The 22,721-nt window shown below is 46.6% G+C and overlaps 1 protein-coding gene across 1 annotated transcript in view; it reads left to right on the forward strand.

Moving 5' to 3' along the window:
* LOC119437699 (protein GPR107) overlaps positions 1-22,721 on the forward strand; it is a 103,597-nt gene that overhangs the window by 47,056 nt on the left and 33,820 nt on the right. The window contains exons 8-12 of the mRNA XM_037704685.2: positions 8,753-8,886; positions 10,732-10,807; positions 12,290-12,363; positions 16,341-16,458; positions 17,304-17,434. Of these exons, the coding sequence (XP_037560613.1) occupies positions 8,753-8,886; positions 10,732-10,807; positions 12,290-12,363; positions 16,341-16,458; positions 17,304-17,434 (533 nt within the window). The remainder of the gene's footprint in view (positions 1-8,752; positions 8,887-10,731; positions 10,808-12,289; positions 12,364-16,340; positions 16,459-17,303; positions 17,435-22,721) is intronic.

The following is a 22,721-nucleotide window of genomic DNA, read 5'->3' on the forward strand; positions in this document are numbered from 1 at the left end:
GGGGCATGTTCAATTCTGGCAAATACTGCCATCGAATCGGAGGTGTGTTTTGACATTTGTTATACATCTTGTGTAATTCTACCCACCAGATAATTCAATCGATTTCACCAGTCCCGTCGGGGTCGAATTAACGGCAGTCGGCCGCACATGGATTCTACTTGCCCGTAGTATGCCTGTGGAACTAGCTTTGCTGGTTTTAATCTTTAGCATTAGCTTTGGCTCAAAATTGTCCTTAAAATCCGTATATTTTCTATCCGTGGTATATTTTCTAACCAATGACACAAGAGTACCATCTTACTTGTGCAATCAGTAACTCTCAAGGTGTCGTGGAGGTGCATCAGGTGAGTTTAATAGCAGCGAAACAACCTCAAAATGCTCAGTGTTGCTCAAGTGTAAGGCAGTTCCCCCATCCTGAAACTGAAAAGAAAATCATAGGACAGGGAAGCATCAGCATCTGGGAAAAGTGATTGTTAAAGGGCAATTGCAACAGAATTTCACTTCGGCTAATTTTTTTATAAATGAGCAGTATATACTATCAGAGCTAGTTAGTTATGTAAGGTTTTATGGCGCAAAAGCAACTGAGGCTATGATGCGCCAATGACCTATCAAATCAATCTTGGCAAAGCTGAAGGGCTGGTAATCAGCTGATGAGGCTCAGTGTTTTGCAAGAAGTAGAGACAAGGACTCAACTCTGGCTTTGCATGTCTTTTTACTAAATATTATTGGCCCCCATTTCTGTGGGGGCGTCGGCAGGAAGGAGGGGGGGGGGGGGGACGTTTGAGTCAACTCATAAGAGGCAGTAATGCAGCAGTTCTTCCTTAGTAAAGGCACTTTTTTTGGCTAACCTTCTGTCTACTGAGTCCAGTAACAAAGGAGCATTTAATAAAAAATTTTGAATAAATAAACATGAGCATCAGTAATTAGCCGCATGGAATTTTTCGGACCGTGTTTTTTCCACAGCACTGTCACCTTTGAATCCCTTGTTTTACACTGTCTGATCTTTTAAAGAGTCGAATTTGTTTAAAATGTTAGTAGACTATTGCTGTTGTGGAGAGGCAAAAATGTTCCCCTCCTAGGTAAGCAGTCTGCAATTGAAAGGTGCATTGTGTACAGATGTGTCTGACCAGGGCAGTGCACCTCCTCCTTGTAGGCTGCACTCCTAGGCTGGGAGAGTTGAAACACACACGTCTTGGCCTGAGGGCTCACCTAGTCAAAGCTGGTGGCACTAACTTGTGAGTGCGCTCTAGAAAAAAGGTACAGGAGGTTTTGTTGTTCCAGTAAAGCACATTAACCAATGTGCTTTATGTTTTGTGACTGCTTCAGATGCAGTGTTGGTAACTTAGCTACAAAATCACTTCGCGAGTTTTTAGTCACCTCGACAACAGCTTTACCTTTTTTGGAGTCTTAATGACTTTCTTATTGACTTAAAGGGATATGGACACAAAAGTTGGCGGGTGGTTTTTTGTGTCGGAACAAAAGTTGAACTGTCGAAAATGACGAATACAACAAGCTGCTTTGAAAAAAAGAACGAGAAATATCTTTTTTTTTTTTGCGATTTTCTGTTGCACCTTGCCTCCGAGCGGCCGCCAGCAGAAGCTTAAATTTCACGTCATGACCCCCACCGGCGCGCGAGCGCGGCCAAGGTCGGCCACAGCCTTCGCAGTGTTTCCGGGGGTGTCGGTCCCTTGCAGGGTTTGTTTAACCCCTTTCGGCGATCTTCGCACGTGGTCTGTCCGAAACGTTATCCCCGTCGGCGCTCCACGCAGGTGGTGCGTCTTACATGCGCCTTCCCGTGGTCGTCGCTCGGTATTGACGCGTTCGTCGCGGCGGAAGGAAATGCCCAGACATTGCTGTTATACCAGCATCGTCGGTCGTGACACGCCGTCGCACACATTTGCCAGAGACGAGAAGGTGCGTAAACTTTGGATACCTGCCTGTTAGTCATCACGCACAGCCTGGAGACCTCTAAAAATGACTTCATTTGCGCGGACCACTTCGTCGACGATGATTATGCGACCAGCCCGGCTGTGCTGAAAAGCCCTGTCATGCCGCTCAAAAGGCAATGATGGCACTGATGATGATGGCAATGATGAGACTGATGGCACAGCGTCAGAAGCCTGACGCTGTGCCATCAGTCTTCTCATGAAAACGCAAGGCAGAAATGATCGGCGGCGTGTTGGAAAAGTGGAGGCGAAAAGATGTCAGTACTGTTTTCGTTGACTTGCAGCCTTCTTGAGCAGTGTGAGGGCGAGGCTGGGGCGAGATGCCCGAGGCTGGGCACGAAGGCAGTAATGTCTTTAAAAATGTTGGCAAAGCATAGCAAAACAATACAAGGCTAGCGAGCGCGACTCACGAGATCAGACACACACACAGCTCTGCTTCTCCACAGAAAAAAACTGGGCAGAACAACAGACAGGTGCTGCCATCTGTCGGCATAAACTACTATTCAGTCATCGACGCAGTGTTGAAAAAATTAAATTATGGGGTTTTACATGCCAAAACCACGATCTGATTGTGAGGCACGCCGTAGTGGGGGACTCCGGAAATTTGGACCACCTGGGGTTCTTTAACGTGCACCTAAATCTAAGTACACAGGTGTTTTCACATTTCACCCCCATCGAAATGCGGCCACCGTGGCACGCAGTGCTGAAGTACCCCGCAGCTGCCTCGCCTGCGTGCGCTCTTGAAAAAGCAAGTTTACAGAGGTAATGACAAACAATTCTTGCACAAGTGACTGGTGCAAAGCGAAATCGTCGCACTACGGTTTGCGAAAACCTGACCGGTACTTCTACGGCCTCCTGCTCTCCTTCGTCGCTTGACGTGGAAGGCTCGTAACCGTAAGCGGTAATATTTATTGCCAAGTTGGAATGGTCCTCGTCTTCAGACATGTTCTCATCGCTGGTAGAGACACCGGAACTCGAATCCATGCTCGCGATGGCGGTGTCGGCGCGCTTCGAATGACCGCGGCCGGCCGGCTGGCTATCCGACGAGTGAGTCGTGACGTCACGCCTTCCAACTCCCGCGGGTCGGGCGGCGAGGCGCACCCTAACAAAAACGCCAAAAATAAAGCCATAGGCTCAAAAATGAGCTAAGTGACTACTTTTCGATATAATCACACACGGAGGATTCATTTTCAGCATTTTGGTAAAATTTTCAGAATTCGTGTCCGTATCCCTTTAAATAGCCAGTAAACTTTCCTGATAAAATTTCTCAAAGAACTTTGACCAAGTTCAATGCCTCATCCCCATGTTATCCCAAGGGAGATACATGGGCTTTGGATTGTTGATACTTCCAAGGACATACCAAATAGCTTATTAGTGAGACATGTGAGGGCATCAACGTTGCTTTTCTATGCAAAGCACAATCTTGAGATCTCATGCCGTTTTAGAAAATTGTGCATAATTTTATCTTTTCACATTCTGACCATTGACTCGCCACTGGAGGAGGTCGTATAAAGCTGTATGATTAAAAAAATAATAAAGACGCCGTCTACGAACAATTGAAACCAGTAGGGATGGGCGAATATTCGGTATTGTCGAATATTCGATCGAATAATTCTATATTTGGTATTTGCTTCGATTCGAATTCAGGTATTCGATATTTTCGAATTATTCGGCGCTCCCCAATAGGCAGCCAAAAGCCACGGACGGCCGGTACACATCATGGAGGCTATGCTTCATGTCATGGCTGCCATACATCAACCATAAATCTCGAAGGCTATACGTTTTTGCATTAAAGAGCCGGAAATTTGCGACGCAGAAGAGCAGAAACGGCGCTAGCGTACAAATGAAACGAAGCGGTGGAGTCCGCATCGCCATAGTGCCTAACGCTTCGTGCCTATTTCTGCCTTTATTGCGTTTACCGCTGCACATAACAACGCGTTGGCTGCGGGATTTCATAGTCGCCATCCATCATCGCGTCGATAGCTGCCGCGGTTTCTTCTGCAGTGGTTGCGGCAAAAAGTGGTTTCGTTTTGACTCAATACACATGTCGGCCGTGTGCCTAAAAATCTGCGTAGTGGCCATCCACGATCGCATAGATAGCGACCGCGATTTCGTCTGCAGTTGTTGCAGCAAACGGTAGTTTCGTTCTGACTCGGTGCATACATCGGCCGGGGGCCACGCTAGCAGCAAAAACGCGCGTGTCATGCCGCGAGCGGCAAGTTGCCGCGCGTCACTTGCCGCGAAGTCTACCGTGGCCGCCGCATGGCAGCACGATGTGATCTCGCACGCTCTCAGAACTCGGAATCATCGTGAGCGAAAAGGGTGCGATCGGACAGTGTCCAGAAATCCCTCCATAGAACCGCGAGAGACGGCGATCGTCGATTGATAACCCGGCGCGGAGCGGCGGAGGTCCGGTTGCCATTGGCTTCGTGACGTCACCCTCGGCAAGCTGTAAAACCCCCGATTCCTGCCGCTTTTGCCGCACGCGTTTTTGCCGGCGCAAAGTCGCCGTTCATAATCGCGTCGATAGCGGCCGCAGTTGCGACAAACAGTTTCAGTTTGACTCGGTGCAAAGCTGTTGAGGATGAAGAGCACCGGCTACATCGCAATGGACCTGCGATCTGTTGGCGGTCAACGTACTGGCGAAAAAATAATAGGGATGTGTGCGGGGTAGTGCAAAGCATGTCACAAATGATGGCGCGCGCTGCGGCCGTGCTGCGAAGGAAGGCACGAGGCCTCGATCGCCGCTGCGAGAGCCAATCAGTCACGAGATGACGAGAATTGCAGCTTCCGCACTGCTTTTGTGCAATATAGCAAAAGGATTTGCTCATCCATTACACTAATGAAATCGTGCTGACGTAGTAAGCATTTGCTTATTGTTTTCTGGATACCCTGATAATTTGGACATTTTTTTTTTCAATCCCGTGAAATTCGAGTTAACTAGGCTTCACTGGAATATGTGATATATACTATTCGATTCGAAATTATTCGACCAAATCACTATTCACTTCGAATTCGCTTCGAACCTCAGATCCACTATTCGCCCATCCCTAGAAAGTGCTCCCGTTATAGTGCTCCAGTGCTCCCATTATAGCAATTTTGTCGCTAGGTTTAATGACATATTTTTCTGTTTAGTGACAGATTCTTTTATTAAAGGGCCTCTCACCAGGCCACATAGCAAATTTCTGTTATATATGCTGGAAATTATTACATGCCCTCTAGGGAGCTTTTACCGCAAGAATTTTTCAAAATGGTTCATTAATAGCCGCGATAGAAATATTTCGGTGCCGCAAACACATCATTTCAGGAAGTGAACCGTCACCACCAACATAGGCACTCTCTCCGCTCACCCCTTCTAGCTTCTGCAAGCGAAATTCCTTCCCTGCATTCTCCCATACCGGAGCTTGAGAATCTCGTAACGCATACGTCAAGGGCCCCACCTTTTTTTTTTTACTTTTTTTTCCCTCTCTCTCTCCTCACTTTTTTGCGGTGCAGCGCATTATTTTGCGCATTGTGCATGAGAACACCTGACTAGCAGTCAGTGCTACATAAACACTGAGGCAGACACAGGTGGATCACAGAGCATGATTGCGCGCTGGAACACGCTAGAAAATGACATACAAAATGACACCAGAACAAGACAGTCATAAAGTGCAGGGATCTGCATTTATACAATGGCGAAACCTTCTCCAAGTTTTGTCGCATGTGTCACGCATAAATGCCATGAGCTTTTGATCTGGAGTGCACTCGGGCCATGGCTTGAGTCTTTCAACTCGCACTGAGCTGCATGATATGGTACCCACTAGGGTGACTTAGTGGCTATGGCATTGCTCTGTTCAGCATGAGGTCACGGGTTCGATTCCCTGCTGCAGCGGCCGCACTCCAATGGGGGGCAAAATGCAATAATGCCTGTGTACCATGCATTGGAAGCCCAGGTGGTCGAAATTTATCTGGAGTCTCCTCACTACGGCATGCCGCATAATCGGATCGCGTCTTTGGTACATAGAAAGTTTTTTTTTTTTTTTTTTGCGAGATATATAGTACACGTAGGTGTGCACTTACAGTGTGGTCCACTGTTAATGCTTTGATTGGTCGATTTTTTTCACCAAATGCGACCCCCAAGGGTCAAATTTTTTTTATTGCCCATTTAAAATCTTCAGACCGACCTATTCAGACAAAAATTACCAGAACTTTTTAGTGACCATAAAGTGAAAAAAAGATATTTTTTCTGTAGGCAAACACATTGGTTATTCATGAATACAGGTGGGCTTCCACAAATACTTATAATAACTTGAAAAAATTACATACACTGAAATAGATATATTCTGATCCGGGGCACTTCGGTAGTATGCATCGGAGGAATCACCACTCAACTGACTTTCAGCAGAGCAGCCAGCGCATATGCCCGCAGCATAATCGAACCTTGTATGTGAGCGCACGCAAGAAAACTCTATGGTTGTGCGCCTGTCAGAAAAACCTAACGAGTCAGAAACTTGCAGTAATCTTCCGTTCCATCGCCAACGAGGGGCAGAAGAACCTGAGTGAGAAACTTGCAGTAATCTTCCGTTCCATCGCCAACAAGGGGCAGTCAGTTTTCGCGAGGAAAATAAATGCAGGCATGGCAGCATCGTTTGTATATACCAGCACCTGCCTGTGAACAGATGTAATCACACCCCTGTGAGGAACAGTGAGTGAGCATCTAACGGTGACCCTTTGAGAGATTAGAAACCAGATAGACGTCAGTTTTTAGGAGTGCAACGGAAACAGCCCGCGAGAAGAAACCAAATATAACCGCCGCGCGCCCTCGCACGCACGCATGTGCGAGCAGTCGCTGAAACGCCAGCGTAAAGAAGCCGTGAAATGAAAACCGAGACAACGGAGCAAATAAAAAAAAATTGGCTGAGGTTTAACTCTTGTAAACCTAGTTATCACGAGCTAAAGGTCTGTTTTGCTTGGTTTTGCAAAGACTATGCACACAGTGTTTCATTAATGCACGCTTCCATGCTTGGTAAGCTTCTCTATAACGTGCTAATCTGGCCTCCTTTTGCTCCGGTGTTTCAACAGTCAACTTAGCCTTTGCTTGAGATTTTGCAGCCTGCTGTCTAGCTACATCTACTGGATGATTGGACTCAGCCTGTCGCTTGCGCTGAAGCGCACGAACAGACGGCTAGCCGGCGTGCCATCCATGGCGAGACTGAGCGACCAAGTGAGCTAGCGCCGGCGAAGCAGCCGTTAAACCCTCGCCTAGTCACGTGGTACCGCAGTGGATCACGTGGCGTGAAGTCACACCTGCCACACTTGCGGAGCTCTGGTGGCTTGCGCTTCGGCTGCTCAAGATCATTGCGGCACTATGAATGACCTTGCGAGACATGGCATATTAGAGCTTTCTCTCTAAAAAATATCCACACAGGGTAGCAGTACTTGCTTGGCAACAAAGAGTTGAAAAATTGGCATGGTTTTCAAACATACACACGGCGCCATAAAAATACGGCATTGAATGTCAAAGGGTTAAAGGGAACATGCCACTAGTATTCTGCCATCAATTGTTGCTGAGAAATCGCATAAGGGCCCACAGATAAATTTTTTAATGTATCAGTGTATTTGCGATTGATTATGTCAGCCATTTCTTTCCAATAAAGTAGAATAAATGTTCCAGTTACATTGACTTTACTGCTAGTTTAAGTGTTTCATTGAACAGTAGACCGTACTGGACATGTTTTTTTTTCGCCCCTCTTGCTTTTCAAGTTCTTCTTCAGATGTGATCGTGTACTTTTATTAAAAATTTCACTATGTTTCTGTCTGCATTAAACATTACGCTGCCCCGTGATGTTTCCTTGTTCCCTATAGATTTTTATGTTCGTCATGTTCTGTCTCTTACGTTCTTGCACATTACCTTGTCATGTGGAATGATGCCCTCCTTATGTAATGTCTTCTTTTAGCCTTCAAGGAGAAAAATGAATAAAATGGCATTGTGATCAAGCTTGAAGTCGTGACCAGATTAAAATTATATAGTGCAACCGACATGTTGTCATTATATATGGCACCCTGAATACTGTGCAAAGTCTGTTTAAAAGATGTACCTTGGTAACCAGCATTGAAAAAGCATGGTAATTTCCTGTTCGTCATGTACACCCTTTCTAAAAAAGCCGTAAAAGCCAGTTGACCATTGCTGGAAACTGCCATCTGGTTATTATTTCTTTTCTTTCAATATGAGCTGCATTCATTGTGAGCGGCCCGTGGTCAAAGGGATTCCAAGACCGAATGGTGGTGCACACATATGAAAGATTGGTTTAACACATACCAGTAATTGGGACAGTGTTTAGTTCTTCAATTTTTCACATGTCGGCACTGCCACGCTGTCTTGGGGCCCCTTTGGCGATGCCCACCGTGTGGCAGTTCATATTGAACACAACTGTACATTGTAGTATATCAAGTGCTACGTTAAAGGAGTACCGACACCAATGTTTCTGGTGTACACCTTTTACTTGTTTCTATAAGTAACTGTTGACCACATAATGGTGGTATATAACCTCAATTCTTCTCGGCATACAATGAGTAATACTTTTGTCTATAACTAGGGACGGAATTAGAAGGGCTTTGCAAGATATGTCTAAGGCTAACGCAGCAAGGGAAGCTGAAATGACAGTTGATCTGATAAAGTATGGCTGGGATACTGTACTAGAAACTAATCTTGCAATTCCTTATACGCAGTGCCTCGTGCTTCTGAGGGCTCAAGAGACTTTGAACAGTGCTTCACTTTTATAGCGTTCCTTTAACCTTTTTTCCAACCTGTGACTTCCTTCCAACAGGTGTCCATCTCGGAGCGGAATGATGGTAGCTTCCTGTCAGCTGGGGAGATCCCACTGCCACAGGTCTACTTCCTCATGGCCGTCGTGTTCTTTGCCGTCGGCTGCTACTGGATCTACCTGCTTCGCCAGAGGAGGCACGTGTTGTTCAGGCTCATTAGGGCATGACTGCTTTTATTATATGCCAGGTTGTCTATTTTAATGAAAACAAACTTTAATAAGTAAATTTCCATTAAAATAAATAACCTTGCACAGATCTCCTGTGGTAGATGTCACAATTCTCACATCAGCTGGATTATGTACTACTTCAAACACTAATTGCTGAGTGATACTAGCTAACTAAAATATCACGAATTATTTTTAATATTAATCACTTTTGACCGCATGTCCCTATTGCAGTATTGAAACCAAGCAGTAATGATGCATATCCATTTAGCAGAAATCCTGTGTTTAGCACTAGTTTTAATAAATACATCTTGAAAACGTGTGGCGAAATGTATTGGTGTTCCAGTTAACATTTATTACCACTCCTTTTTCTGCAATGCTGGTAAGTGTTAATATGAACATCACTGCAGTGGAGAAGGAGAAAAAGTCCGGGAAACAATTCATTATCGAGGAAAACGTGTATGAAATTTTTGCGTTTTCCACTGTGGGCATATATAACCCAAGAAATTATATGGACCAGGAACTGACTGAAGTTTTGACATATTAGGTTTTAAAATTTTCTGAGGGGATGTTTAAAATGGGCAGTCACTGTTTTTTTTTTTTTTCTTTTTTGCCTTGTTTCTCATTTTGTGAATCGAGATTCAGTGGAGGTGTGCAAATGTTCTAAATTTTTAATAGAACTCAAACTTAAGTTTTAAACATATTCACATTCAGTTCAAGAACCATGTTATTCAGTAGTGTGTGAATATTTGACTTAACACGAATATTTTCCAAGCGTACCAGATATATTCAAGTTATCATTTTCATGCACTAGCCTTTATTTTTGCTTAACAAGCCTCATCGGCATAGCAGCATGGCAGCTTTGGGCATCATTCATTGTTAGCACCAATCATGCTAGGGGGCATTATTTTTAAAGTTATATTTCATTAATATTTATCTAGCCGGAAACTATCTGTACAGTTTCGTTTAAGTTTGTGCAGTCATTGTCATGGCAGTTGGCATAAATAGTACAATGGATCCACCGGCTGATTCACATGACAGAAGTGCTTGGGAGCGAAAGAGGTCATGTGATGGCAAGCATACATTCACACAACATGGTGCAAAAAATTGAAGGACACTTTGTAAATTCCAAAGTGTGTTCGGCGAAAGCCTGTGCCCATTCGACTGACTACAACTGCATGCGCATTCGCTCATTCTTCTTCTGGCGTTTGGTATCGGGGGAATCCACATTGTTGAGGCGCTTCTCCGAACCGCTTGCCGTGGAATCATCACCGGGCCGCTTGGGAGCCATCTGACTAACTCAACTGCTGCAAGGAGACGTGTGACGAAGGAGCATTGCCACACGCGCCGCTGTGCCATCACGTGATTGCTGAGAGAGTGTGAGGGGGAAAGGCCACAGCTGGCACCGTTACAGGGCACGGACGGTTGGACGCCGCGAGTATGAGCTATTAAAGGCTCCCGCCTTAATAACAGAAGGCACTGCCAACAAGATGGGCAGCTCTCAGCCTCACTGCCCTCCCACAGCCGTTTTGGAGAGAGAGGCCAGCCGTCTTGCACAGAACCTTGGGAGGTGGTCCGAGAATGGATGATGTAGAATCTGAAGGCAATAATCTGCTGCTTTTCTTCTTTTTTTTTCCACAACTGTCGAGAGAACAGGCACACAACTCCACCAAGTTCACACACCAGCACACACAAGTGACAAAACACGAAATGACTTGTTGTGTAAGAGTCATTGGGTGGCGTCAGTAAATGTCATAATTGTGAAAAGCAAAGTTGTTTACTTTTTCTCATGGCATTTTTCCTTGTTGCACTCGCAGGCAAGAAGCCTACAAGATCCACTTTCTAATGGGTCTCCTTGTCTTTGTCAAGTCATGCTCCCTACTACTGCATGGGGTGAGTTGCCTCCAAAGTCGCTAAATGTAGTGCACCGCATGCACAACACCACGCTGCATAGCTGCCGCCATGTTCTGTGTAACCCATTTGTTGTGGCTTGTGGTTAGGGCCCTGGTTCTTCTCCACAGGGTGCACCATTGGGAAAAGGAACACCTAATGGGTGCTCAAGCAGTGATTACTGTGACCCCCCTTTTTTTTTTTCAACAAAAAAAAAGGGTCACAGTAATCACATTGGGAAAAGGAACACCTTATGGGCGCTCAAGCAGTCATTACTGTGACCCTCTGTGGCCTCGAACCTTGTTTACTGGTACTTTGCAACTAACTTTTCTGCCTACCCGCCGTGGTTGCTCAGTGGCTATGGTGTTGGGCTGCTGAGCACGAGGTCGCGGGATCGAATCCCGGCCACGGTGGCCGTATTTCGATGGGGCGAAATGCGAAAACACCCGTGTACTTAGATTTAGGTGCACGTTAAAGAACCCTAGGTGGTCGAAATTTCCAGAGTCCCCCACTACGGCGTGCCTCATAATCAGAAGTGGTTTTGGCACGTAAAACCCCATAATTTTTTAACTTTTCTGCCTTAATATATATGGCCCATTCCAGCCTAAAAACAAGTGCAGTTGACAGTCTTGAATGCAAATTGGGTGTTACTTTTCATATCGGTTCCTACTGTACCCCAAGTTCTGTAACACGCATGTGTTGACTTTAAAGTCTTGTACCAGCAGGCCGCTGTAAAACAAGGAGCTCTTGGGTTCTAGTATGATTCTTCTAAAGCTTTAAGTTCTCCACATGCTGGCAAACCACTGAAAAAATATATATATTAAAAATAAAAGGTGCTGTATTTCTTCTAACAGTGCAAAGAATAAGAGGTCAGACAGCTTGCTTGTTTATGCTTACTTGATGATCTGTGTTCCATGTGCACTTGGTTAGAAGTATGACCTAACTTGTGCTACTATATATCCCAGACAACACCCTCCTGAGTGAGAGCTCTTGTCCACCTTCGTGGCAATATGTGGATGCTGATGTTCTCCCTTTGGCTTTTATTTCCTTTAAGAAACAGAAAACAGAAGCTGAAGAAAAGCTACTCTGACTTGGAAGGTCGAAGCATGTGCCACTGTGTGTCAAATGGTTTTGGAAGAAGCATTAGTGTGGAGGGCCACCTCCACTTTCCTCATTCAGATAAATGTGAAACACAGTAATGACCTTAAATCATAGAAGTCATCTCTTAACTGGTTTATTACTGTTTTAGTGCATTATCTGCAAAAAAGCACAAAGGGACACGCCTGTCCCGTTCGTGTTCCTTTGTGGTTTTTTCTAGATTATGCGCTAAAACAGTAATAAGTATGGATTACCAGCTAGCCCAAGCCAACACTTTGCTCTTAATAGGTGTTTATTAAGAAACATAAAACATATCTATTTATTTGATGTGAGCAAGCATTGCTGTTGTCTTTCTTCTAAGCCTTGGTACCTGTTCTGCTGGTGCAGATAAACTACCACTTCATCTCGAAGGATGGCTCACCCATCGAAGCCTGGGCTGTGCTCTTCTATATCACCCACCTGTGAGTACAATGGTGCAGCAGGTTGTTGCACCAGAGAATTCATCTGTATTCCATCTAGGGAAGCGAGAACGGAGTAAAAAAATGAAAACAATGCAATAGGGTACATTGCCACTATGTTGAGCGTGTGTTTAGTTATCTTTGTTGTTGGACTTACAAGGGCCAATAAAAACCTTGCCAGCGGCTTGACTGGCGGTTCCAGGTTGTACCGCAGTTGGCAAGCCAACATGCCGATCCTCTGTGATAACACTGTTTACACGATTGCATATTCGCAGCAGTGCAGAATGCGTGCATTTAACGGTATCTATGTTGCATATAACCTGCACCAAAAATTCGTAAAATTTTACAGTAAAGTCGTGGTGCGGTTACAGTCGCCTACCGATAATTTGGACTAGGCGGGGACTGCCAAGACGTCCGAATAATCGGGAGCTCGAAATACCATATTTGCCCAAAAATAAGTGACTTTATTGCAGAAGTGGCCAAAAAGGTGTGCCGTATTCTTGGATCACCACTTTCAGAGATGAGATGCTATGCTGGCCTCGCGGATCAAACTTGACGGGATCAAAGCGTCCGCTATCCAGCTAGGTAACATGTCGAACGCAGTTGAACATTTAAAACAAACTTGATAACACTGAGAAGGTCAAAAAAAGCAAGTTAAAAACACACAAAACGTTCAGTTTTTAGCCCCGTAAAAAAGTGGTCCTGTCTCTAGGGCTGGTGGGGCGAGTCTGGCCTTCCCACGTTTCTCGAACCGTGGTTTCCGTCCCCGTTGTCGTCCCCCAGGCCCGGGAAACACCACCCGACACCTCGCAGCGTCGTCACTGGGCCACTTCCAGGAACTGAACGAAGGGAGCGGCTCCTTTGTCTCGCACACAGCTCTGAGTCTGCGGGGGGGTCACTGAAAGAGAAAGCAATAAAAATGGGAAGGCTGGCTTCTCTCTTGTAAGTCCGGCCGTGCGTTCGCAACGTTGTCTGCCGTTGTTAGACACCACCAGTATATCACGGTGACAGCAAACGCACAACTTCTTTCGTTGGTTGGAAGAATGTCTTTACAACCCCGTTTCTGGCTGTCTTCACGTCGACCTTGCGTACCCTTCCATCTGCGCTGGAAGGGTACGCAAGGGCCAGTTGTTGCGGGTTGCTTGTTTATGTTTGAGCAGAACGATGTCGCATTCTTTGAGGTCGGGCTTTGCTGCTTGTCATTTTCGGCATGGTTGCTAAGTAGTGAGATACGTTGCGTGCCAGCGCTTCCAGAATTCGTCAGCCAGGTTTTGCACTTGACGCCAATGCCGTTTGTAGAGGTTAGTTGTGTCTAATTTCCCAGTTATCGATGCGCTTCCGTGTTTTTGGGTTAGAAGTGTTGCCGGAGTTAGGATGGTGGGATCTTCGGGGTCAGACGAAGTGGGAGTTATGGGCCTGGTATTAATGATGGCCGCAACTTCTGCCAAAAAGGTTGCAAGAATCTCATGCGTGAGCCGTTAATGGCGTGACTGCATGAGCATTGAGTCAAGAATGGGGCGTGCAATGCCGATCATCCGCTCCCACGCACCGCCTATGACGCGTGCGGTGGATTGAATATCCATTTGCAGCCATTTCCGGCGAGGAACTTGCTGATTTGTGAGCGATGAATGCCTTCTGCGCTGATTCCAAGTTCTCTGCACGCTCCGATTAAATTGGTCCCGCAATCAGAGCGTATTAGCTTGATGGGTCCTCACACTGATAAGAACCTTCGCAAGGCATTAATGGAACTTGACGTGTCCAATGAGTCAATCAGCTCAATGTGTACTGCGCGAATGCTTAAGCAAGTGAACATAACTGCCCAGCACTTGCTGTTTGCATCACCACCTCTCGTTCGGTGAGAGGCAATCATCCAGGGACCGAAAACGTCAATTCTAACATTCGTGAAAGGAGGATCTGTGCTGATTCTGTCTGCCGGAAGGTCAGCCATGTTCTGGTTGTCAAAACACCCTCGCAGCTTCTTGCATGAAATGCATGCCTCCAACACAGATGTCATGCACCTTTTACCTCTGACGATCCAATAGCCAGCCACTCGCATGGCTCCTTCCGTGAAGTGCCGGCCCTGGTGTTGCACGCATTCATGGTGGTGGCGCACGAGAAGCATCGCGACATGGCGCCGACCCGGCATTAAGAGAGGGTGTTTCTCATCGTCCGGAAGATCGCCTCTGTTCAAACGGCCACCGACGCTAAGCCGTTGGAGTCAAAAAATGGGTCAAACCTTCGAAGCGAGCTTGTCTTGAGGACTTGCTCTCCTCTCTGGATACAGCGTATCTCCTAAAAAAATGCGTCTTGCTGTACCGCGTGAATGATGACGAGTCTGGCTTTAGAGAGCACCTCAACTGGAGCTATCTCTTCTTGTGACGTGCTCTTTGCGCGTCGCACAACCCCAATCAGATTTCCGACAGCACGAGCGAGAGAATTCCAGCTTGAGAACTTAAGAAACCGTTCGGCTCCGAGTCGTTGTCTTTTGTTAACCTCCGTCACGAAAATGCGGACTTCAGGTCGTATTTCTCTGTCTTCATTAGGATTTAGGAGAGTGAAGCCTCACGACTGTGCTTCCTCTTCTCGTTGTGAGAGAAAGTCAGGCCCAGACAGCCAGTTCGTGCTCTTAAGCTGTGCCGCAGGAATCATTCTAGTGGTATGGTCTGCTGGATTTTCTTCGGTGTGAACGTATTTCCATTGTTCAGGCTGCGTGCTGCTACGTATGCGCTGTACTCTGTTGGCCACATACACATAGAATCTTCTTGTTTCGTTGTCTATGTAACCCAAAACCACTTCGCTGTCCATGACCGAGTTCGGCTGGAAGTCCAACTCCCGTAGTATGGAATGGGCCATTTCTACAGCAAGCACTGCTGCACACAACTCGAGCCTTGGGATAGTGTGCTCTAGTTGTGGAGCAAGCTTGGCCTTTCCCATGACAAATCCGACGTGTCTGTTTCCTTGCTTGTCGGTCACGCGTAGGTATGCCACCGCTGCGATGGCCCTTGTGGACACGTCTGAAAATACATGTATGTCCCTACTTTCGGCTTCAAGCGTCGAGACTGGCGCATGTGTTCTTTGCACGTGAAGATGATGCAGTGCCTGGAGGGAGTTCTTCCACTCGTCCCAGATCTGTTTTATTTTGTCCGAAAGCGGTGTGTCCCAGTCATAACCCTTCGTCACGAGATCACGGAGGAGGAACTTGCCTTTGACCGTTATTGGAGCCACAAGACCTAGTGGGTGATAACGGCTGCTGACAGTCGACAACACTCCTCAATGCGTATATGGCCTGTCTTGAAGAGGAGCCCTGAAGACGAAGCTGTCGTTACTTATGTCCCACAGTAGCTCGAGACTTCTCTGCGTAAGCGACACGTCTTTGCCAAAGTCGAGGTTCTTGAGTCCCTGGGTGTGGTCTTCTGGAGAAAATTCATTCAGCACATTCTGCCTATTTGAAGCTATTTTGTGCAGCCTTATGTTAGCTGTTGCAAGCATTTTCTGCGTTCTTTGCACCACACTAATGGCTTCTTCTCTCGGGAGAGACTTCAGCGCATCATCGACGTAGAAGTCTCAACAAACTTTCTGGCATCTTCACCAAATTGTGGGGCAGCTTGTTGGGCAGTTCGTCAAAGGCCGTACGTTGAAACAGCTGGTGATGGGCTGTGGCAGAAAACGTTAACCTTCATTCGACACTCCATAATTTCTCTAGAGATATCGTTGCGCTTAAACCAGAGGAACTCCAGGTAGTTTTGATGGTCCTCGCGAATCATAAAATCGTGTCCACATCGTGTCCTACGTTTACCTCAATTGCTCGCTTACTAAATCTCTGTTCTCGATAATACTGACACCCAAGACGTTTTTCAGTATTAATCTCTATCACGTTAGCTTCACTTATTATTTGCCTTTAGTGTCCCTTTAACTCCTTTGCTTGGCAAATTACTTTTTTGTGCCAATGGTGTCTAATCTTTCTAATCTAATCTGCGCAGGCTGAAGGGTGCCCTCCTGTTCATCACCATTGTGCTGATTGGAACCGGCTGGGCCTTCATCAAGCACATTCTCAGTGACAAAGACAAGAAGATCTTCATGATAGTCATCCCGCTCCAGGTAGGCTGTTCCACCTATTAGGGGTCAGCTTTGCACACACTCTACACTGTTGTCACAGTCGTCTGTAGGTGCACTAAAGGATGTTTAGATCAAATCTTCAGTGAGGACTACGGAGACTGAATGGCACTCCCTCAAAAACTGTTTTGCATCTCATTCGAAATACCATAAAGCCACAGGCAGCATGCATTTGGCATTCTCCTCACTACAGCATTTTCCCTACAGCAGTACAAGCTACAGTAGTACAGGCGGACATGTGCTGATCTTTTGTGTACTTTAGTTTCTAAATGCCTTATTTGGGGCCCAGATGTTTAGATCAGAAGTGCCTGATGAGCGAGGAGTTAATCTTCCAATGCAGTGACTAGTGAAACACCTGCTTAATAATATTGTGATGGTGCGAACCTGAAAAGATGTGATGTAATGACCTGTTTTTTTAAGTAGTATCAAGCCTGAAAAAGCTCTCCCATGCAAATTCTGTTGAATGCAATGAGAAACTGTCTCGACGTAGCAGCCCTGTACTATCAGCTGGTTTTCAGTCCTGTGCATATCATCCACAAGCAAGTCTCAGCCACTGGGAGACGAAACATACAAACTGTGGAGGGTCAATTCTGGACGAAAAACAGCTCATCAACCATGAGTGCAGAAGTGGCAGTGAGCATGAGAGCGGTGTGGAATCATACATAAGTAACATGGAGTATTATGCATTTGTGTGTGCATGGTGCTTGTGTGCATGCGCAATGCATGTATGGATATCCTTGAAGTGAGGAAGCCTGTCAGGCTTGCAACTGCTTTGCGAGCGTGCAGTATGGGAGCTCAGCGTGTTTCTTACCATGCCTGCCCTCTTGCAGTTGCTGGCCAACGTGGCCCAGATCATCATGGAGGAGAGCGAGGAGGGCGAATCCCAGCACACCACATGGCGAGAGGTGTTTATCCTCGTGGACCTGCTGTGCTGCGGAGCCATCCTCTTCCCGGTTGTCTGGTCTGCCTCTATTCTTCTAGGCTGTCTCACTGTCATGGGCTCATTTCGATATCGTGTGTGGTCAATGACATCCTAAGAATGCTGTGGCAAATTCACCTCCTGTCCAGCTCAAAGAGAATTCATACATACCGTATATACTCTCGTAATGAACATACTTTTTTCCCCACAAGGAAACAAAGCAAAGTTAGGAGTTGCATTTATAAGCGTGGTAAATATTATGGAAACTTTTACGAAACAGCAAAATTGAAAAGTAAGACGTTAATGATTTTAAAAATGCATTAGATAACTTTTGTGTAGAAAGTCCATTTCAAATCATGTAAAACATCCCAAAAAATGACCAGCTAAATCTGCGGTATGGCTGGCACCTGACTTAACGCAAGGTTGCCTCGCTGCTAAGCATCAGCATCATCTGACTTGCAGGAACAGAGCTCGTGCCACATCAGTGCAGTGATACAGTAGAACCCCACTGTTACGTTCCCGGGTGCTGCGTTTTCCTGGCTGTTACGTCGTTTTCGGCCGGTCCCGGCGCAGCTCCCATAGAACCCAATGCATTGGTAACCCCTCTGTTACGTCGCAACTGTGGGACCATTCCTGCATCATACAGTGCGAACTGCCACCCCGCGCCGGCCCGAGCGGCCAATTCGACTTTTCATGTCGCTTGGCTTGGTTGCTTGACGATGGCATTGGCTGCCCAAAGTGCCGGGGGCGACACTTATGACGTATTTTCGGTTTCTGCCAGCAAAAGTATGGCCCTTGAGATCCATATTTGCTATCTAAAGATGGTGTCCATGAGGCGTTGCGGCCCTAAAATTGGTTTTGGCTCATAGATGTTCCGTATAAAGTCCAAGAGTGATAACGCCGCCGCGCACCGTGTGCTGTATGTGCGAGTGAAAGCGTGCGAGGTGAGCCGACAACCGGTCTACATCTCACACGCGCAAGAAAAGCAGGGAGGAAGCGCGCCTTCTTCCGTTGCGCTTGAGGCACTGGCGAGGGAGCGAGGGGGAAGGGATAGCGGGGCGGCGTTGTACTGTACTCTGGCATCAACTGCATACTGTGCGGCAGCGCGCAGTCGCGCGGGCCGTATTTTGAAAGCGATCTACGTTGGGAGCAGAGTCTACGCAGTGTAGGTACGGCGGCGGCTCGTAGCTTTGTGCATGCTGTGTGTTCTCGGCGCTGTTGCGAAAGTCGACGGTCCGAGCGGCCACGAAGGTTGCATGTATGGTGCCGTGCCAGGTGCCAAGAGGAGGAGATATCCAGGGAGATTAGAAAACTTTTTTATATACACTGTACATGGTATTTTACAAGAAGGGCTCCATGATAGTGGAGTCGTCTACGTGCTAACATCTTTGCATGTCGTAGTGTTTACATCTCCGAGCGTTCTACATGGTCGAGCATTCTCTACATGGTCAAGCGTCAAGCGTCTCTCACAACACTCAAGCCCCTGTTTTATCCCTTTCGTTTCCCTCTTTCACTCGACGAGGGAATACACTGTAGTTCTTTTAGCCAATCAGCATCTTAGATCAGGTGGCCATATCCCGCACGTGATGTGTCGTCGTTTCCCGCCGGGCTCCGCCTCCAATCTTGCTAGGTCGCCCCCGAACACAGGCAGTGGTTGACACCTTGGGAACCGAACGTTGATGTCGTTCCCCGGGGATTGCCAGACACTGGCCCCCATCAAGATTCGCCTCTCCATAGCGGTCAGTTCGCGGAACCAGGGAGGACGGTGGCTGTCTCGAAAGGGCGCCAGGCCTCGTCGTGGTTTGGGCGGCGCTGGTAATTCACGGAACCGCACCAAAGGGCGACGCTGCCATTTAGCGACACATGAGGTAGCCTGGAGAGCAATCGCTAATCCCTCAGTCCCAGGTGACAATTGCCGGCCGCGAGAAAGGGGCGCCAGGTTGGCGCGTCCGAGTCGGCGCCGGCCTCCTTTTGTCCCGAAGGACCGCCAAACACAACAGCGCTCAGTTTGTGTTGAAGCGATAGACAACAGCACGAAGGTCACTTCGCTCGCTTCTGCAGCGGTGCTTAAATTCCTCATGCCAGCGTTTGACATTGCGTGTCCGCGCTCATCGAGTTTGATGTGTTCATGTTTGCCTGTGGGCGCTGACACCATGCTTGTTAATATAGTTAATAAGCGAATGTTTACAAGTTTATACGGACGATAAAACTACTATTCTTACTTTGTATAGCTGTCTACTAATTTGCTATCGCAATCGATACTTTGGCTGTCGGGCAAAACTACGACTTTTTTCACACGTAAGAATTAAAATAATATTGTGTGCAGTTCAACACTACTCCCATTTCTCAATTTTTCCTGTTTCCCGGCTCTTGCGCTTCCCGGCTCTAGCGTTTTTTTTTTTTTTTTTTTTTTTTTTTACGGTCCCGTGAGAAACATATTAGCGGGGTTCTACTGTATTACTCGATTGATGAAGCACGTGGATACATTTGTAGATGCAGTCATTTGCAGATGGTGCAAGCAAATCCAAACACTAAGTACTAATCAGTAATGCGTCTCGTAGTCCCGCGATTGGCTTCTATGGTCTCATAGCTATCAGTTTGGCAGCATTATCACTGCATGGCATCACGCGCATTGTTATCCAGGCTCCACTTCACATCAGTGCCTCACAGCTGGTGGTGGGTTCAGCTTCTGGCTTGCACATTTGCGCATTGCACATATTTCATTTTTGTTGATGGTTGTTAATGTCTGCCACTAAGTGATGCTTGTGATAGGGTCATTCATCAAAACTTTCAAAGGTTCAGTGGTTCTTTACCACAAACGGCAGGCCTTGAAAGTTGAAACAGGATGGAGCAGTAAGGCAAAAAGAATGGGCTTAGTGGCACTTGTGTAATCGTACTGGGGATTATGTTCGTGCCTTTAATTAATTTGCTTTGCAGTTTTCTAGGGGTTTGCAAATGGTAATTTTTGAAACAAAATCAAATATGAATCAAATATTGCCAGAAGGGAGTCAAATATGAAAAAATACTTTTCGTTTAGTTTTCGAATACAGTCAAACATCAATATAACAAACCTTTATTGAACGAAATGTCCGATGTAACAAACTATTTTCGCTTCCCAATCTTAGTTCCATTGAAAACCGTGTATTTATATTTTTTTTTTTGCGATTTAACAAAGTGATTTTGTGACACAGTTTAGACATAACGAATTTTTTGGCCATTTCCAGCACATACTTAAAGCCTATATGGCTTGTAAATCTAGCAAAGAACTATAAAAATGTGGAATGAGGCAAAAATTACTTGCGAGCATCATTCCACATGAAAAGTTCGAGTAACAAAAACACCATCGAAATGTGCATGCAGGGACGGTGGTAAGCAGGAAACACCGCCGCATCATTTGCCGCATTGGTAAATAACTTGCGGTGGCCACGAGACGCGCGGCAGCGTCGAGAAACACGAGAACTGACTATTTCTTCAGCATAAGAGGGGTGTGAAGGGGGTGAATGTGTGGTAACATGATGAAGTATGTGCAAGGGTGGGAAGGCAGGAAATGCGTGCCTGTCTGCCTTCTCCCCCTAGCACGCGCGTCTCCTCTACCGTTGCCGTAGCGGTGCATGGCTGTCCATACGCGGGCCATGCGCTGTATCTTGCAAGTAATCTGTGGCAAGTGCATAGGGCAAGCCGAGATGGTTGGTTCCTTGATGCGCATTGTGTTCCCGTGGGTCTAGTCTTCGCGGTCGTGTAATCTCAAGTTTCCAAGGCACGGTGTGAAGCATTCGTTCACGTTGTAATAGCGAGTGTTCATAGTTACCTACTAAGATCTGTTTGTTTGCCTGAGCACGCGACACTAATAAAACTACTGACTTTACTTCGTGTAGTTGTCACTTTGCTATTGCCATCAATTCTCCGACTTTCTAGCGAAACTGTGACATTATTTTTTCTTAGGTCGAATATTCGTATCTTTTTACACTTTTGTTTTTAATTTATGGACGTGATCTGGTGATAGCTGCAGGTACTAAGCGCGGTCAGCCGTGGCGTCCAAGATTTACAGCGCTACACAAGGCAACCCACACAAATCTTAGACGCCGTGAGCCACGTCAGTGCATTGCTCTAGGCGCGATTTGCACCGCACGTGCTGGCGCTCATAACCACGGTATTATGGGCCAACCTTCTGGCAATTTGATTAAAAGTGCTTATTAGCAAGATACTATCCACCAGGAAGGCTGTGGGAATTTGTGAAGTTGCTTTTACTCCTGAAACTTCAAAAGCTTGAATTGATAAAATTCACAATTTTAACAAAGTTTTTAGCTGCAAGCACAACTTTGTTATATCAAGGTTTGACTGCTCTAGCAAGGCTCACTGCACTTAGTGCGGTGAGCCTTAGTGTGGGTGCGAGGCCTGTACCCACAAATTAAAGACCAAAGTGTAAAAAGATGCAAATATTCATCCAGAGCAAAAATTTCACCAGAAAGGCGGAGCATTGGTGGTGATAGCAAGGAGAGAACTACAAGAAGTAAGGTTTGTAGTTTTATCCGTGTCATGCGCACTCAGGCAAACATGAACAGATCTCACTCGGTGACCACGAACTCGCTGCCACAACGCGAGCAAGCGCTTCGCACTGTGTTCGAGAAACTTGAGATTATGCGACCGCCAAACCTAGACACGCCGGAACCCAATGCACATCAAAGCGCCAACCGTCTTGGCTCGGCCTTAGCACTTGCTTCAGAAAGATTACCTCCAAGATACGGTGCGTGGCTCGCGTATGGACGTGCGTGAGGAGGTTACACAGGCACTAGAAGGAGGGAGCAGATAGGCAAGTGTTCGTGCCTCCCCCCTGCTAGCACATGCTTCATCACATTACCGTGCATTTACTCCCTCCCATCCCTCTTCGCAGAAGGGATAATCAGCTCTCGTGTTTCTCTGAGCACTGCGAGCTGCCGCATGCCCCGCGGCCTCTACAAGTTCTTTAGCAAAGTTTCGTCAGCCAGCGCGTCCAGCGGCATCCAAGACCGTGTTGATACGGCTTACTATTCAGTGGGCGAGTCTGCTGAGCGTGCGAGAAGGGCGGCGATCTGACGGAGTGTCTGGCATCATAGTGCGCAACGCAACGGAGCGGAAATTCAAGCTGCTAGTCGCAAAAGCTTCGGAAGTCGCAAAATGAGCATCTAGACAGTAGTGGTACCAAGGTTAGGCTTTCAAAACGGCACAAGCCAGCAAAGAACGCTGCATATACAGCCCTGGCATGCTGTAGAGCGAAGGGTTGTTGAATGACAATAATCAATTTTGGTCATTCAATAAATATTCCATAAATGCGGGATTTTGACTTGAACAT

The sequence above is a fragment of the Dermacentor silvarum genome, chromosome 1 (genome assembly GCF_013339745.2).
Source record: "Dermacentor silvarum isolate Dsil-2018 chromosome 1, BIME_Dsil_1.4, whole genome shotgun sequence".
NCBI lineage: Eukaryota > Metazoa > Arthropoda > Arachnida > Ixodida > Ixodidae > Dermacentor > Dermacentor silvarum.